General features: G+C 42.7%; 4 protein-coding genes across 5 annotated transcripts in view; 3 read left to right on the top strand and 1 right to left on the bottom strand.

The window, feature by feature from the left end:
• LOC126558677 (cleavage and polyadenylation specificity factor subunit 4) overlaps positions 1-18,009 on the top strand; it is a 500,167-nt gene that overhangs the window by 335,507 nt on the left and 146,651 nt on the right. The gene's annotated exons all lie outside the window — the stretch shown is intronic.
• Positions 1-18,009, top strand: part of LOC126557207 (protein kinase C) — a 283,290-nt gene that overhangs the window by 139,525 nt on the left and 125,756 nt on the right. The window lies entirely within an intron of this gene.
• Positions 1-18,009, top strand: part of LOC126557790 (estrogen-related receptor gamma) — a 63,630-nt gene that overhangs the window by 4,891 nt on the left and 40,730 nt on the right. The window lies entirely within an intron of this gene.
• On the bottom strand, positions 13,056-14,114 carry LOC126558663 (putative lysozyme-like protein). The gene has a single exon (XM_050214713.1). The coding sequence runs from the start codon at positions 14,044-14,046 to the stop codon at positions 13,153-13,155; it is 894 nt and encodes a 297-aa protein (XP_050070670.1). The 5' UTR covers positions 14,047-14,114; the 3' UTR covers positions 13,056-13,152.

Consider the following 18,009-nt stretch of genomic DNA (forward strand, 5'->3'; position numbering starts at 1 on the left):
AAAGCAGTCCAAGGCTCTACGACTTCTTCCTTCAAAACGACATGAATACGTTGCAAACGTTCATGTTGGACACCTGAGTAATTGGCAAACGACATATGCAGGTGTTCAACTGCTCTATAAACAATAAAATAATTTATTCTTTATAATTTACAACAGTCTGAAGCTCGCTCTCTGAATGGGGCTTCGAGGTCCATTCCTTATTGTTTGTATGTTTAACAAATGAGTGTGCATGAGAAACAAACCGGAAACCTTTTTTTACGGTCGGCTGTAAAGCTGTTACTCCGTGAACCGTTCTATTGCAGCTTTTTCTTTTTTTTTTCTACGAAGGTCTTTTGAGCAGATGTTAAGATAATCTGCTCATAACCGTTGAAGACTTGGGTCTCAAAACTGAACCGAACATCATAGAAAAGCCTGGTGCAGGTATAGAAACCTTCCTTTCATCCTTTTTTCTCTATTTTGTGCTTCATTTTACCTGAGGCAATGCACATTGAGGTTGTGGCACCTATTGAAGAAAAAAAAAACTTCCAAGGTCCAGTAAAGATTGGAGCTCACAAACTTCAGTGCGCTTCTTGTGGTTCATTCTTGTGCAAGCGGTGCCTACGCTTGCACAGTAGCGTATCTGACGCTAGATTGGGCTTGTTCTTCGCCCAACACTTTTAAAAACGTGACCGTCAGAGATTTAATTGATTCACAAACTGGCAGACAGGCCAGATTGGGTAGGGGGGGATGGGACCGACCGAATGACATATCGAAACAAAACGTGCTTGTTGGCTCCGCGCGCGTACACAAACCACCGTCACACACAAGAGAGTAGGCCAAAAAACGTGCCACGGTCAGAGAAAACGCGAGGCAGCAGCACCGAGGTGGGCAACACGTTTATGGAAGCGTGCATATTTCGGTGCAGAAAATAAAACTAATAATAATAATATTTGTGAGTGTTACACGGTGAAAAGAATTTTAACTACAATCAAGTGATAGTGTGAGAATTCAAAACCTGGACACAATAATTGTGTAGGATTGGCACAGCACAGCACATTGAGAAATAATTCGGCCCTTCGATTTATGGTCGATGGTTGAGACCCACCCCACCGAACACATCACCCCACTAGCTCACATATTCATGCGAGATGGCCTCGGACGAAGTCGTTGACTTTGGGGTTGACTGCTGGCGACGGCAGTGCAGGGACAGGGCACCCATCTTTCACACGCTAGTTTCTAATAATGGTGTGATTTCCATTGCTTGAACGTTACAAAGGCACAAGATACGCAAACGCGCTAATGGCCGCTTTCGAATGTGAAGATACACTTTCACACAAGGTAGCAAGAGTGCCGTGTATGTCATTTATGACGTCAATTTCTGTTCTGGGGCATCGCTCGTCGAACGTTTTGTCAAGTGTTGGCGGGCTGATAGCAAAATGTGTGCTTTTTAACGCTTTATTGACTGTGCTAAGTACATTGGAATTGTGTTCAGTTACTATGTTATTAACTTTATGGGATGCATTAAGCTCAAGTGTTCTAGCTGGGCAATATAAATCCAGATGTTGCACTATCTGCCCCTATACACAGCAAAATACCACATTTATTGTAATAACCGTATCAAAGCGATAAACGTACTAAAGTGGGGTTGCATAGAGATGGAAGTTAACAAGCGCTATTATCGATAAAAATGTCTTCAAGGGTCATAGAGAAAGCCATATCGTAGGGGTAAAAGATCAGAGAAAAGGGAACTCCGATTAGAGGTTTTTACAAGATTTTCGAAATGCCATACCTAGCCATTCTCTACTCAAGATGAAGAGGGAACAATTCGGAGGTAAAACCGGACATTGATAAAAGGTCCCTATTTTGGAATGTTTCTGTCCAGCTTTACCTGTTAGCTGCAGACATGTCCATTACTTCATCTAGACCAGTGTCGATAAATTGCGACAGAACCGTGTCTAGATTATGGCTTCAACCCTGAAACCTGTAGAAGCAGAAAGAGAAGGTAATTAGAGGAGGATTGTCCGGTATAATTCACAATACATACCCCACAGTCTCGATGCATGATAAGACTTTCGGACGTTCATATCTTATACTTTATTCAACCAAGTCTTTTTGTTACTTACCTCTCTCTCTCTCTCTGCTGTATGCTGCTAGCGCTCCATCAGTCGTTCGGGGGTCATCTTCCTGTTCATCCACAGTCTCGCCAAGAGCCAAAATCCAACGGGGTGTTGATCGTTGCGACCGCTCGTCGAAGGAGACGGCCGTTTAGTTTGCATTTCCACAAACCAATTTGTATGGAAGGTGTAAACAAAAATTCTTTTCTTCAAGACATTTGGGTTTGGATCTCATGGGAATTTGGAGGGGTTGGTTTGGAATTGGAATATGGGGACGCCATGAGATCCGGGAATATAAAGGATTTAGGAATATGGAATTTAGGAAAAGGAAGGTAGAGGAAATTTGGGAATGGGAGAGGAGGAAGAAGGATGTTTTGTTTTTTTTTTCTCCAAAGGAATAAATTTTATTTCACGCTCTATCGATTGTTTATGTTTTTTTTTTGTTTGTCGATAGTGGCAAATATCGGAATAATTGCTCTTTTGCGTTCTGGGATGTGGTTTTTTTGATTGTTTTGTATCTTTTGGTATGCGAAGTAGAGCATTTAATGGTGCTATTTTTTGTTTCTTTTTTGTTTCTGCTTACATACTCTACTTCGATCTTTTCGTACAAAAATTGAAAATGGAAACTTTTACAACTGAGAGTCCGTCCGTTTCTAGTTGGGTTTTTTTTTCTTCCTTCATATGCTTTTTTCGCGCTATATTGTGAGAAATCCTGTTTCCCTACTTACTGCCCTTTTGTATGAGACTTGTCTCTGAGTGCGTGTGTGTTCTATTGTTTTGTAGCTCGCTTTTCTATGCATTATCATCAGAAAGTTTATGCGATTTTCCCGCACAGTGAGTGTTGGAAAATGGAAATACAAAATGAGGAAGAAAAAAGGCCGAAAAGCCTCACCCTCTCTGTTTCTCTCTCTCTCTCTCTCTCGCTTTATATTCTTTTATAATTTGCACATTTTCCAAACTGATCTGCCCTCGACTTTTCGAAGCGAAAATGCTCACACAACACACAGCACACACACATCAGAAGTCTATACTCTTGGAAGGCTATTTGAGATGATGCTGTGCGAATTTGATCGAATTTCTGCAAATTTCTGTAAAGCTTGTAAAGCCGCAAACAAAGGCAATTGTTTTTCCGGATGTACTCTTTTTGCTGGTTGTTGCCAGATCGAGAGATCTGCTCACTCGGAACTTCTGATGTGTTGTAATATATGTGTGTTGGTTTAGCACGCTGTAATTTAGTGAGCCTTTTGTCCTGTGTTTTCAGCCGATTAATTTTTACCTACTAGTTTACTATTACAATACAAATCACTAAAAGGAAACCGACCGCGCGGGCATATGCAATAATGGGTTACATTATTTGTAGGCTCCTGTGTTCTCTACATTTTCTCATTGGTTTTTCCATACAACACGCGCGCGAGAGAGAGAGAGTAACACGCAACTTAAAAAGCCTAGGCGCGACGACGAACGTCTCCTTTTTCTTCATATGCGCTTCTCCGTTCCTTTTAAAGATTTCCTCTACATGCGTTTGTCTTTAAATTTTGTAAATTTGACATCTTTTCTTCTATCAAATATGTGAGAGGAATGGTGGTGGTATTCCGCGGTGAGGGTGGTAGAGGACACACTAGCAGCAGTTGTTAATTTGTTGCTTGAAGAGTACATGAAATACCTTATTTAGGATTAATTTTGTCCGATAAACTAAAAGTCTTTACAAGTGTAAATTTGAATCAATCGGGGAAAGAAAGAATTGTGTGTCTATTTTTGCTAGAAAATTCTTCAAAATTGTTTCGCTAGTAGAAGTCTTGAAGACAAGATGGGAATGCTCCAATTGTATGTGTAGAACGTGTCCATTTTTTGTGTACCCCTTTGTGCCACCCAAACACGCGCGATCATATCTAAAATATGTGTTTGTTTATGGTTGAACTTGTTTTCGCAAAATTTTATGCTACTTATTGCATGTGAGCGAATCTCTGGTTCATGTATTTGGGTAGGGAAGTATCCGGTTGGTAAAAGAACACACACAGAGACGGGAATTTTATCACCTTCCACCATCACATACTGCTTCTCTCCCTTACTAAATACGTCCAAATCCTTCTATTCTTCAATGTGTGTGTGTGTTCTTTTGGTTTTGTAATATAAAATATGATTGCAATGATGATCAAGTATAAGATTACAGAGTTTTACTGTAGGTATTTGTTTGTTGATTTTACACACGGATCACGATTTTTAAAACTGTGTCTGCTGGTGCTGCCTTTTTGACATTCCAAAACAACTTTGCTTTACAACGCTTTATGCGTCCACAAACAGATAAGCCCACCCCAAAGAAAGTGCGGATCAATGTTTGGTGAAGTAGCAAGGACATCCTCTCTCTATCATCCATTTATGATGCATTTCCATTGTGTTTGTGTGTGCACTACTTGTGATCGCATAAAACTGTTGATTCTATGGTTTTTTTTCCTCCTTCAGATGTTCAATCAAAAAGACAACACCACCCTAAATCAATTGTAATATTCATGGGGAATAGGGGCGGGGTAGGTAGCACTGCTGCTGCTGCTTCTGCTGCGGGGGATCACAGAACAATTACAAACATTTCTAATCTTGATTTGCTGACTTGCTTTCTTCTCCCTCTCTCTCTCTCTCGATCTCGCTTCTCGACCTGTGTTTCTCTGCCTTTTGTTTTTCGCACATTGATATCAAATCGGATTTTACACTATGTTTACACACTTGTTGTTTCGCCTCTAGCGCCACATATATATCTTGGTGCTTTAGTTGCACCTGCGCGCCACCATTCCTATTATGTTCTTAATTAACCACTAGCAGTTGTCGAATTTAACATTAATATTATACTTCTAAGACTGTGTGTGAGTGTGTTGGTTGTTGTTGTGTCGGATTTTCGGCGTTGTTTTGCTTCTGTTGCACTGCTTTAATGCTTTGCTTAGCGCCTTGTTATCATTTTATATAATTTTTCATGCATGCATGTATTATACCGATTGAAGTTTGTGTACTTTGTGGCTTTTGTTGCTGCGCGCTGGTGCTGGTTCTGCACCATCACCACCATCCACTACTGGCTACTAAACATAGATCCTTTTGCACTCCCTTCTTGTCTCCAATAAGTCTATTTCTTAATGTTTATGCAAAACAAAAAAAAAGTTTGGTGTTGTGTTTGTGTGTGTGTGTGTACGGGGAGGGATGTAATATTTCTTCCTCTTGCTTAACTTTGTAATGTTTTCCGCACACCACGCATAGTGATCGTGATGTGATCTTCTCACGAAAATGATCAAAGGCGTTTGATGCTGTCCGTTGTAGTATGTTTATGCCCAAGCCCAAAGAAGTCTTCCCGCACACCTACTCCACCAGGAATATATGTGCACACACCTCCCTGGTGCCTTTTATTCTGGTCAACGCGGGCCACAATCACCGCTAAACTCACACAAAACGGACGTGTGTTAATACTTGGTCAAATCGTTTTTGGCTGCATCTTGATCGATCCGGAACTTGACACTACAAATCAGCTTTTGCTAGTAGCTTGTGCCACATTCTCACCGATCAATAATCACACTCCGCTCTGTAATATACAGAGGCGAAGCACTCGGTTTTCTCTTAGTGTCCTAAAAGCTCTAACCTCATAACGAAGAAGAACAAAAATGCTCCATCCGATGCGCAAAGGATAGAGGCAGCGTGGCCGCTTTTGTCTCCCAAACCAGCGGGGAGGTCCCACAAGTCCCTGGTAGTTTTTTGTTTTGTTTAGTTGTACATTAAAGGAAGAAGGGCTGGACAGTAACAAAACAACGCAGCGAAACTGACTTTTGTTGTCTCCAGTGCAGTGGCACAAACCGCAAAATTCCTTTCAAAATGTCCTTTCCTTTACATCACCACTCGCGCATACTTATTATCCACTTTTTACTAAAGGTGTGTATATATAAATTTATATTAGAGTGGGTTGGTATGTCCTTTCTCTTTCTCCCCTTTATGCCACACCACACCTCCTCCCCTCCGTATGTCTGTCTGTTTGTCTGTGTTTATATCTGTTGGGGTAGATTTTGTTTTTGCTACTTTCTGCACTCGTATGATCAAATCATGCTTTTACACATCACTTCTTTTCAACCTTCCCTCGTCCTATTTGGTTTATTCGATTTTTTTGTTTGTTTGTGGTTTATCTTTCTTCTTCGCTAAACCGATTTTTTGATCCTACAATTCACACCAACATATAACTAAAAAAAAGGGTTACAAGCGCACACAACAAACGGTGGAAACCAATAGAAAAGCTAGTCAGCTCCATGCCATGTATATGTAGATCACATGAACACCGGAGTGGCTCTTGCGTGTAGAAGAATGTTGCCGAAACGTACAATTTCTTTTTTTTTTGTATTTTTTTAATGCTTTGATTGTTTTTCTTTTAAAAGGGAAGGGACAATAGAGGACAAAAAATAATGAAAAAAAGGAAGGAGGAACAATGTGGCGTTTTGCTATAGCCAAATTCATCTTTGCGAAGGTGTCGAATAATCCTCCCGCCGATTGCACCGACCAAGTCTAAATTTTGCTACGATTGTGCATCACAAAACAAACAAACGACGCCCGACAGGTTCGCTAACACTCTGTTTCTCTGTCTCTGCAAGGTAATGTTACGAAGTATGGAGAAAAAATGGCAAAAAATATGCTTGCGGTCAAGATTCAGGTACCAATTGGGAGGGAGGAGCGGGGCAAACTTGCCAAAAGCAATTCTATCGTTACAAGCCACGTTTTTCTTTTGCAACTCCACATTCCGGCGGGCAATCGATACACTACTATTGATATGTTTTGTGGAAGGAGAAAATCAAAATTAAAAATGAGTAAAGAAAAGAGGAAATAAAAAAGGAAGGAAAAATAAACACTTAAAATATAGAAAATGGGGATGAAAGGAAAGATATTTTTTGTACTTTTTTACGTATCGTTTCGGGCGCGTTTCATTCTAACGCAACTGCACACTTAGTGGCAATGGCATGAAGGTGACAGAAACCAAGGGAAAGTAGAAAAGAAAGCGCACCAAATATTAAATTATTTGAAGCCCTAAATAAATCGAAATATGAGTACGAAAACGAGACATTTACAAACAATGCAAACGATGGGTGTGTGTGTGTGTATGGGTGTATTGCAGAAGAGAGAAAGAAAATGCACAATTAATGAATAGAATTAGCGATACACATAAAAAAACAAACACGTATTTTAATAATGATCAGTGCGGAGGATTGTTTCACTAAGCACGGTCGGTAGAGAAGGAAAACGCATATCTTTTTAAACATTTCAAACGAGTCGGACGTGGTAATAAGCAGAGTACAGCGCAATAATTAGGCCTATCCCATCAGCACACTACATAATGAGATCGTTCTGTGGCGTTTGTCGTCCAACTTGCGGCTGTGGTAGCAACCGAGCCAACCAACTCCAAGAAAAAAAAAAAACAAGTTACAAACACAGAAAGTAATCTACTTTCTGACTCTTGTTTTGGTTTGCTTTTTTTTTACTGTTCACTTGCTGTATCGATTAACCGGATCGTTCTAGGCGGCCGGAACCACGACATCAACCATTTCCCGATCAAATACAAGTACGGGGTTGGGACTACTGATTTTCGCCATTTGTCCATGAGTCCTTTGAAATGTACACTGTTGTGCGCTCCCGTCTAGACGTCTTCTGTCTTCGCATCCGCTGGTCCTACGCGACAGCCTTACGCAGCCCATATGCAGCAACATAGCCCGGTTCCAGACTTTGTGGAATGGAAACCCCAAAAGTTCCACCGGTACGGCCTCTTCTTATTTTACTAAAAAATGCTTCTGTCTGTCTGTCGGTCTGTGTCTGTCTGCCTTGCATTCGCTTCCGGTGCGTCGGCGGTTCTAGACGGATTTTGAAGATGGTAAGAACGCCACTCTCTACCAACCACAAGCTCTACGATGCGCTTAGCTCACACAACCAAATGAGATCTAGGGGATGTTTTTTTTTTCGGGGGAAATCGATGCATATCGGAGCGCTATCATAAGACACTACACCCAACCATTCATTGGTTTTTGTCTTTTGGTGGGTAGATTGGTGTCTTTAAACGCCCGAAAAGGGGAGCAAGGGATAGGAAAAAATAGTAAATGATATTAAAATTAAAAACAAAAAACTCTATAAATGAAAGTATTGCCAATGGATGAACTACAACTAATATAGGAGGGGTTCTTTTATCACACTTTCAAAGAGAATTATAGAAAAAAATTGAAAAAGGTACAACATAAGAGGACTGTGTGCAGAGGGAATCATCTATTTTCGCGGTGGGGGTAATGGCGATTTTGAAGGGCGAAAAAGAGAGAGAAAGTGAGGGACAGGAATAGAATCGTGTACCATGCTATCCAATTGCACTTGAAAACTAAATATATCACGTTTTTTGATTATTATTGTACAAAGAACAGTTTGAGCAGATAAAATGAAACAAAGTCTCCTAAAGAATGAACTCCAGCCAAACCACCAAACAATGCCATCATCTTCTTTACACTCTTTCCATATAATGTGAGAACCGATGACCTTCTTTAGTTTAGATTTGTTTCTCCACCCCGGCCCCCCCCCCTCCGGTTGTGTAGACCTGTGCCACCCCACCCTTCGTTAGCGTAGTAGTGGGTGATGCGATGGGGATTGGGGGATTAGGTGGTTAAATTCTACCTTTCCACCACCCAACAAGCAGCAGGTTTTACAGCACAAATTCTACTGCTGTTTTTTCTATAGAAATTTAAATTCCGCGTTTCCCTGCCCAGATGTTTGTATGAGTAATTTTGTTTCTTTTAACACGGACCACACACACACACAGGACACCAAGCAATTAGTAATAACAACACTTAGTGCCACAATGCATGGATGCACAGTAGTGAGGATTGGTTGGTGGTGATGGGTTTGTTCGTGAATTTCTTCAATGGCTTACGACGGTTTCCAACCACCTTCACCACCACCACCACCTTTTCTCTACCAACTCGACACGAATTACCCTAGTAAAACATACAGTTTAGTGTTGTTTATTGTGTTTTGTACTGCAATTGTTGCGCGTCACCTGCTCTGCTTTCCCTAGCCTTTCCGTGTCGGACACTACCGCGAGACTATTCTCTTCCTGCTACCTACACTTGTTGGCCCCTTGGGGCGGCTTTATGTATTTCCACTCACACACATACAATATTCTGTAGCCACATTGTTGGATTCGAAAAGGTCTAGAAGTCACATCGTACTGTATTTTGAGGAGGTCCAGTGTACCCCTTACAATGGTACAACATGATCCACACAACCACAAAATAAGCAACCTTCCGTTATAGCTAACAGTAAAAGTAATGAATATTGCATCATTTTTTGAATATTGCAGAAAAAAAAACACGACATTGAACCTCTCGCGCACAGTTCTAGCGGAACATGTCCTAAGAGATGGTTTGGTTTTAATATCGTTTTCTTTTAAATACTAGATACAGCTACAGTACAACGAAAATTTCGTACTAAAAATTCATGAAACCAAAAAAAAGGTGGAATGAGGGACAATACAGAAACATTGTTTAATTTTGTTGTGTCCTCTCTAAAAAATTGCTTCATATTCAAATGAGTTCATACTATTTACAATTAATCGATTGATTGCATCAAATGTTCTGCACCGCAGAAACACTTTTGTTTTCGGTGAATACTAAAATCTGCTCCAAATCTGGTTTGCCATATATTGCACGAAATGATTCTAAAGATAAAGTTTAAAAAAAGCTGGCTATACTGCACTGTATCTAGCGTAAAATGTCCACACCTTGACTTGTCTTTTTGGGGGGGGGGGGGGGGGGGGGTCTTGAAACACTCGAGATAAGACCGCTTAGAACTAGAAAAAAAAAACACAGGAATCGGTGAGTCATGATTAGAAAATAATAAAAATAAACTACTTAAAAATTCAATCCAATTGGAGCAATGTGGCTGCAGTGTGTTGTGTGTGTGTGTGTGTGTGGGCTAGTTTCTCTCTAAAAAAAACCTATTTTCCCCACACGTTTTCTTGTGCCAAACTCTGTAATTTGGGGCTGTCCCAGACAAAAATCCGTCGATGGCCGGATTTTCTCTCTCTTTAGCGGCAAAAACACGGTACATACATTACACATCAACAGATCTTTCTTCTTCATCTACCGATCATCCTTCTCCTCTGTGTATGTGTGTGCAAATTTTGTTCTGTGTGTGTATGTGTGATTTCTCTTTCTTCTCCATATCCTTCTTTTGTACAATTGAAACATGGGGTAACACCACCCGCATTACATCTTCTTCTAATTTTACACACCCCGCCGCCGTACGCATCGCGCACGGCGGAGGGTGGGGGTGTCACATCTTCATTTAAGCATAGAAAATCTGTTTCTTAAAATTCAAATTTATATCACCGTTTTCTTAAAAAGAGAACAAAACAAAAAAGAAAAACAATTAGCTCCATTACACGCACGCGCCAATCGAATTGCCGCTTTTCTGTCTATATCTCATCGGTCGGTGATCAAAAGACGGGACCATTCTAAAGGGTGGACTGTTTCGTGTGTGTGTGTGTGTCTATACTAATGCCAGCGTCAAAGTTAATGGAAATGGGTGACCCACTGGATCGGGTTTTCTTCTGTCAAATAATCTCTTAATATCGTGAGATGAACTGGGTGACTTAGAAGAGGTTAAAAAAGGCAGTCCCTCTCTCTGACATGCCGTACGGATATTAGCACAGTTTGGAAGGAAGTATTTTCATGAAACGACTTAAAAATTAGGCCTGTGTCCTGACTATCTTTGAGACCATATATCTCGACTAAAAGGTACAAATTTTTGTTACGCTTATTCCGTAACCATTTCCGTAAAAAGGTCTGTAACCGAATGCCCTTGGCGGTTGTTTTGTATACTAATTTCCTTCCCCGAAGGGTCTTGTAGTAGTAAACGAAAAAAAAAGGGGGAAAACGTATATAATAATTCAGAACAGAAATTTGTTTTCTGTTTTCAAACAATCGTCGAAACTGATCGATCGATCATATCACACACACGCAATGCTTGGCACCAAAATCGATAATGCTTGGGGCGTACAAAGTACACGCACACACGCTCACACACATGTAAGTAGCAGTAATACAACTAGTATTAAAACGCACTAAAATTATAGGAATATCTTATTGAAAAGATAATATAAGAAAAAAAAAACATCAACAAATTTGTTCGCACTCGCGCGCGCTTCCTGCTGAATTGTCCGATGCGGGTTGGCGCGCGTGCGATTCCCACCCACTACATCCTTCTGCTTCTTATGGACAGTAAGAGAAGAGTATGGCAAAAAAAGGAACGACGAAACAGGGGTACGATGATGCTGTTCTGATGCTAGATCACCCAACAAACCGGTTTCCCCCCCTCAAACATATCAGACGCCGAGGAAACATCCACCCACCCGACACACGATTTTTCCTGCCTTTTCCCTGTGCTTGTGTGTGTGTGTGAGTGATCTGGCGTGCTCACATGTATCGTACTATGAATCGGAATTTAATACCACCGAGCTAATTATGAGGAAAGAACCCATCTCTTCCGGACCCGAAATGCATCATCAATCTTCTGCTGGTCTGGGAGTATTTCAATTTCCAGACCAGCTCCAAAGCCCTCTTACTTCCATCCTGTCTTTCCACGGGTACTTTAAAATGGGATTCGCCAGCCAGCACACACACACATACACACGTTGTCTCCCCTATATCCTTATTCCTTCTATCCGAGACACAGCAGAGGTTTGATCGTTCGCTGTTTAACCTCTCATCCTTGTTCCTAACTCGTTTCTCTCACTGCTAGTGGTTTTGCGTATCTCTCCTAATAGTTCCTCTTCCTGTCCTGCCTTTCATATACATAATTATCGTCACGTCCGTTCACACGTTTCGTAATGGATCGTTTTCAAAAGTAAAAGTATTTTATCTTGATCATTATATACCGTAATCAGAACATTCGAAACGAAAAAAAAAAAATCATATAGTCATATAAGGATTCCTTTACATACATACACGTAAGACTACTCCTTCTCCTTCCTGTTTCCCTCTTCTCCTCCTCGATCGCTCTTTTAGTTCTCCTTTCTACGCGGTTGCCGATGATACGCCTCTCTCTTGCTTGCTTTGATGCAAACATTTCTGTAGCACGGACACAACGCGCAGCATTAACAGCATCACTGTCGAACGAGATCATACACGATGATGATGACGATGCTGAGACGACGGTTCAAATGATCACGGAAGGCGACGAAACGGTGCGCACTGGCAAAGAGCACGGCGACGTTAGAATTTGCAGCTAACACACGAAGACACAAGGTATCTTCTCCTCTCGATTGTACCCGCAGAGAAAGGCGACAAGTTGTGTCCGGATGTTTCGACAAGAAACTTTAAAAGATCCCCACCTCTCGACGAGCGATCCTTTTAAAAGAAAACGGGTTTCTTCATACGAGAAAACAGGACTTTTTGGAAACCTTTTTCCAGCGCGCACCAATGACACACAACGCGGATGACTTTTTTTCAGGCTTGGACAGCCTTTTCAACCATGCGCCATTATCCCCTTGCTGACGATCCTTGGATGCGCGCGCGCACGGTTAGCTGCTAGGGTCACTGGACGTCGTTGATTTCAACGCAGCACCAGATCTCTCTCTCTCTCTCTTCCCCGCTCTGCAGCTTTTTGCTTGTTCTGCCTGTTTTGTTTCTCTCTTGGCTAGTGTCTTTCTCTTGCTGCGTGTGCCTCATATCTGCTGCTTTCATCTTGACATTCTCGGCGACAAAAAACGACCAAACGAGCAAACGCCGCGCATCAACAAATACTCCTTGCCGATATACTACTGTTGCTGTTGCTTCGCTTTCTTCCGCCGATTGCGCTTCCGTTGGCGCGATCGAGGCCCATCTTCCCGCCGTATCGTCGTCGTTTGCTGCCTGTCCGTACTTCCAACCTCTGACGATACGCTCGTCATTACCGTCTCATTCTCACTTCTTCTGGTCGTCGTCGTTGTACTTGCATGTTCAACACTATCGATGCTGCTGCTGCTGCTGCTGCTGCTGTCCCGGCCACGCTCGGTTACGGTAGCGACGGGTTGTTAAGCCTGCACGTTGAGAATCGTTTTCAGATTGTGCGTGAAGGCGGCATGACGATTGTTTGCCTTGGCCGCAGCCGACGCACACGATTTCATCGCCTTCGTTCGCAGCCGTGGCTGCTGCGGGTGGTACTGCTGCTGCTTAAGCACCGTCCCATTGTTGGAGGAGGATCCTGCCGTCCCCTTTTTGTTGGCGCCGTTACCGGTCACCGTAGGCTGTGCGGACGTACCGCACGCCATCATCATCATCGACGTGAAGGAACTGCTTACGCTACTGTTGCTGCTGCTACTGTTGCTGGTGCTGTTATTGCCAACAGAGCCACCGACGGTTGTCCAGTGGACGGGTGGCTTCGGCAGCGCGGTGGGTGCGGGCGCATCGTAACACTTACTGCCGGCAAAATGGGAAAAGTTGGGCGGCGAACCTGATACAGGCCCAGCAGCCCCAGCACCGGCTCCCATCGGTGAGGACATCATCATCGGGAAGCTGCCACCACTGCTGTGATTGCTCGGACTGGAGCGTTGATTAAAGCTGTTTGAGCTGCTGTTGCTGTTGTTGCTATGGCGACCACCACCACCTGCTACTCGTCCACCGGTAGGTGAGTACGATGGTTGCCTCTGCTGCTGCTGTTGTACTATCGGTATTGTGTTGGAGGAGGCGACAATACTGCGGAAGTAGTTCGCGCTCGGTGACCGCTGGCTACGGTTGCCTCCTCCGTTTGCTCCACGCTGCTGCTGCTGCTGCTGCTTACCAGTGCTGTTGCTACCACCATTCCCACCACCCTGGTGCATCTGCTGTGCCGATGGGCTCAGCTGCTGCGGGCTGTGGTTGTGGAAGTACCGCTCGGCATGGTTGCCACTGCCAGCATTCCGCCCGTTACGATTGTGCGAGTTTGTCATCGCGTCGTCCTGGGGAGTAGTTAGTAGTAGTCTCTCGTTCTCTCTTCACAGCTCTCGTTTTGATTCCTCTATCGTGGGTTTTGTGTTTTTTTGTTTTCCTCTGTTGCCTTTTGTTTTACGCACTTTCACTTTCAAACATTGACGCCTTTTTCGCAACGCTTATTTACACACATTCACGCGCGCGTCCCTAGGTGTATCAAGCAACACACACGCACCACGCAAAGAAACAAAAACAAAAATGATATTAATCTTTCAGCCCTTGTGTCGTGGATGAATTAGCTGTGTGGGTGTATATGAGATTTTCACTGTGAAAAGAAAAACAAAAAATCCCGGGAGCTTCTGCACACGCACTTTCTATTTTTCTAATTCTCTCTTTCGATTAGCAACAAAAGAGCAGAAAAGAAACGCACACCTTTTACTTCCATCCACAATCGATGTCTTTTTCGCTTGGCTCGCTCTCCCTAACGTATTGATTTTTTGCTTTTGCACACACACTCAAACACACACAGCACGCAATGCATTAGAGACAATTAGAAAATTACTGTGGGGTGGGGGTGGATTTAACGATGTTTTTCGTAGAATTTTTTGCAAATTTGGAAGTCTCGACTGGTAATAAAATGCAAGGTTTACTACTACCACTGCATATTGTGCACTTTTGTTACGCTTTGCTCTCACCTTCATTAATGGCCAGAAAAATGTTTGTTAAGAACGCGTTTAACGGACAAGTTTCGAATTTACTCTTGTTCAAATGCACTGTTGGGCGCTCGTCTTAACGTAGCTGTTTTCTTTGTGTCTAAAACCTCTTGAAACACTTCCAGCAAACACACACACACACCTTTTCCTTTCACTGGGACGAACCGAACTCAAAAAAAAAACTGAAGCATAACCCCTCCACTGTGTTCGTTTCTTCAAGAGAAGGTGGCTTTGGTGGCCGCGTTTTTGCTTCTTCACCTACTATGTATGTATCACAGAATATATGAATGGAATTAGTAAAAGCCACACACCACCAACAGCAGCACGATTTGTTGCACACGGACAGTCCGGGAGGGGGATTCCTTTCTCTTCACGCGCGGTGATCTCCGATGCGATCTCACTCAACCAGCGCACAACGGACGAATGAGGGCTGCTCGATGCGTTTGTTGCTTTCGCTTGCTTGTGTTCTTCTCCTTCTTCGTTGCTATACGCGTCCTCTATACCCGTAAAACGGGAGGGGACGACCGATGTTATGCTTTGAACGTTGCACACAGCACAACGGTTGCTATGTGCAGCTGCTGCCCCCGTCGCGCTCTTTCAGGGTTGTTTTGACCCCGTTCGCAATCCGTCTTGAAGCAACTTACAACTGGCAACTTTTCACAACTGCTGCTGCACTGGTGTTTGTGTGTTTGATGAGTGTATAACCGTCTCTTCAAAGGGCACACGTACACACGCGCGCGCATGCACAAACACGATGTGGCCAACAATGGAAAATTGGATTTCAACCCTTTGTAACGGCGATTTTCTTTGCCGTTTGCTAGTTGTGTTTCTTTTCTCGTCAAAAGTCAAATTTTGCACCCAACGAAATTTATCGACTTTACACAAGCACTATAGTAATAACTTTTTACCTGCTATATATAAAATAACACTATGTTTTCTGCAGCAATCCTATGTGCCACACACGCACAACACAACACACAGGCTCTTGTTTTTCCTCGGCATTCGCTACCACTCTCTCTCTCTCTCTTTCTCGCTCTCTCGCGCGATGTATATCCGGGCGTCCGAGGGGGAGGTTTTTCCAAATTCGTCACCTGGCTTCTGGACCCTTCGTTTACACGCGGAATGCACGTTTCCTGGCCTAGACGACCAACAACAAAATTGCGTGCGTGCGAGCGTGCGTGTACGTTCACAAGTCAATCGCTTTTCCTTACAATTATTGGTGTATAAATTGGGGACCGTTGTTTTGCCGGACCGTTTTGGGGACCGTTCTGCAAAAGAGATATTAAAAGAAGAGAGAGAGAGAGAGAGAGAGAGAGAGAGAGAGAGAGATAGGAAAGAAACATTACTCAAATGTCGAAGGAAAAGGTTAGTGACTGGGCAATGGAGAGCGTTTTTTCTTTGCATACTACGGTTCAACAATCCTATCCCATCAGAAAGGGAAGAAAAATAAATTGTTCTATTTTATGTAACGGAAAATCTACCATAATGGGTGCGTTTTGGCTTGAAAATACGTTTTCCCCTACCACCCGAAACAAAAAAAAGCTATGTTTGACGCAGGGCACACACCAATACGGGACGATGTTGTGTACGTGACGCACACAAACGAAACCACAAGATGGCGGCGGCCCTCTCGTACTATACTACGCAATACACATTTTGCCTTCAACAAACGTAACAGACCTGATGGTGATGTGAAAAAATCACGTCTTACGAGGGGGCATACTATAGAAATTGTTTGGTAATAAAAAAAAAAAAACAGAAACATCCCTCTTATGAGCAAAACGAACACGCAAAAAAAACACACTTGGAACAAAAGCACCTTTACCACTACAGCTACCCGTTGAATGGGTAGCAGACGAGATGTAGTGGAGGTCATGCATGAAGGAAACGCACATTGTAAGCAATGTAGTACGTTTTTTACACCTTTTTTTACCTCTCCCCTTCCATTCTGTTTAATATTACGGCACCCAAAATCGTCGTGCAATAACACACATTCAAACGAGTACGATCGTGCGTACGTGACAATCGACAAAAAGCTTAATGGAAACACGGTAATGTTCTTCACGGATTGTGCGTCACCAGCACTCAGTAATTTTCCACACACAAAGAAAACGTTCGTAACTCCGCAAAGGGCAACCAAACAACAATCCTAGGCTATCTGGAACATTCCAAACACAAAACAATCTAAGTAGCTCAGAATAAAATATATAAAAAACAATCAGCAAACAACACAAACTCACGGAAAAGGGGTGTTTTCCCACTGCACAAAAAACGGCGTACCAGAATTTTCTTTTCCAGCACTCGTGCGCTTGTCTTCACTCCTTTTTCACACACTTCACTACTCTCGCTTCTCTTCTCACTCACACCACGCGCACGTCCACACACTCTCTCTCGCTCTCTGGCTCACAGTCTCTGGCGAACGATCCGTTCACATCGAGTTTATAATTCAAAATGTCAGCGAATCCTGTTCGCTCACCGACTACATTGGAACATTTTTGCCTACGGAATCGACACGTCAAATCCCCGTTTGACAGCTTTGATGGCCACGGCTTCATACAAGAGTTTGTAGAGAACGAATCGTTATGGTGAGATGATGTGCTCCAGGAAATTTAGAGCGACGAATCATCATTTTGTTAGTTACTCTTTCAGTTACTCTCGCGTTACTCTTTCAGCAAGTTCTTGCATGCATGTTCTAGCTTCAAACTACCTGCAACTAGGTAGTCTGGCAGGGCCTGGACGGAATTGAATACCCCTCTTTCGAGTTCGCATCTGCCTCTACCCCTTTGTTTTACCTTAAACAGACGGAAAATACTTTCAATATGCTTAAACCCACAGCAATTAGCAATTAAATTAGAATGCTACATACATTCGCTTGTAAAAGGCGTCACGTGTTCATGCAGGGGTTACTTTTAGGCTGCGTACGTGACCATCATGCAATATGTGAAACATTTCGACGTACACAGCCTAATGAATTTGTTTTTTCCAATGTAAAACACCATCAAAATAAGCAGTTATCATGTGCATTCGGTTAAGTTTAGGTGTTGCTAGCATCATCCTCAATTCATCTAGTAAAAACACAAAAAAACATTGCACAAAGTTGCTCGTCAAGCCCGGTTATAACAGCTTGCAATATGTTTCAGTAGATCCGATTTTTCATAAGATCTTGAAGTGTAATTTATTAAATTTTCATTCGATAATTACATAGTGCAAAATGCTTGTATGTAGTTGATTCTGGAATTTATTGTAGCTTCCGGCTTTTTGTTTTACTAT

The sequence above is a fragment of the Anopheles maculipalpis genome, chromosome 2RL (assembly GCF_943734695.1).
Source record: "Anopheles maculipalpis chromosome 2RL, idAnoMacuDA_375_x, whole genome shotgun sequence".
Lineage (NCBI taxonomy): Eukaryota > Metazoa > Arthropoda > Insecta > Diptera > Culicidae > Anopheles > Anopheles maculipalpis.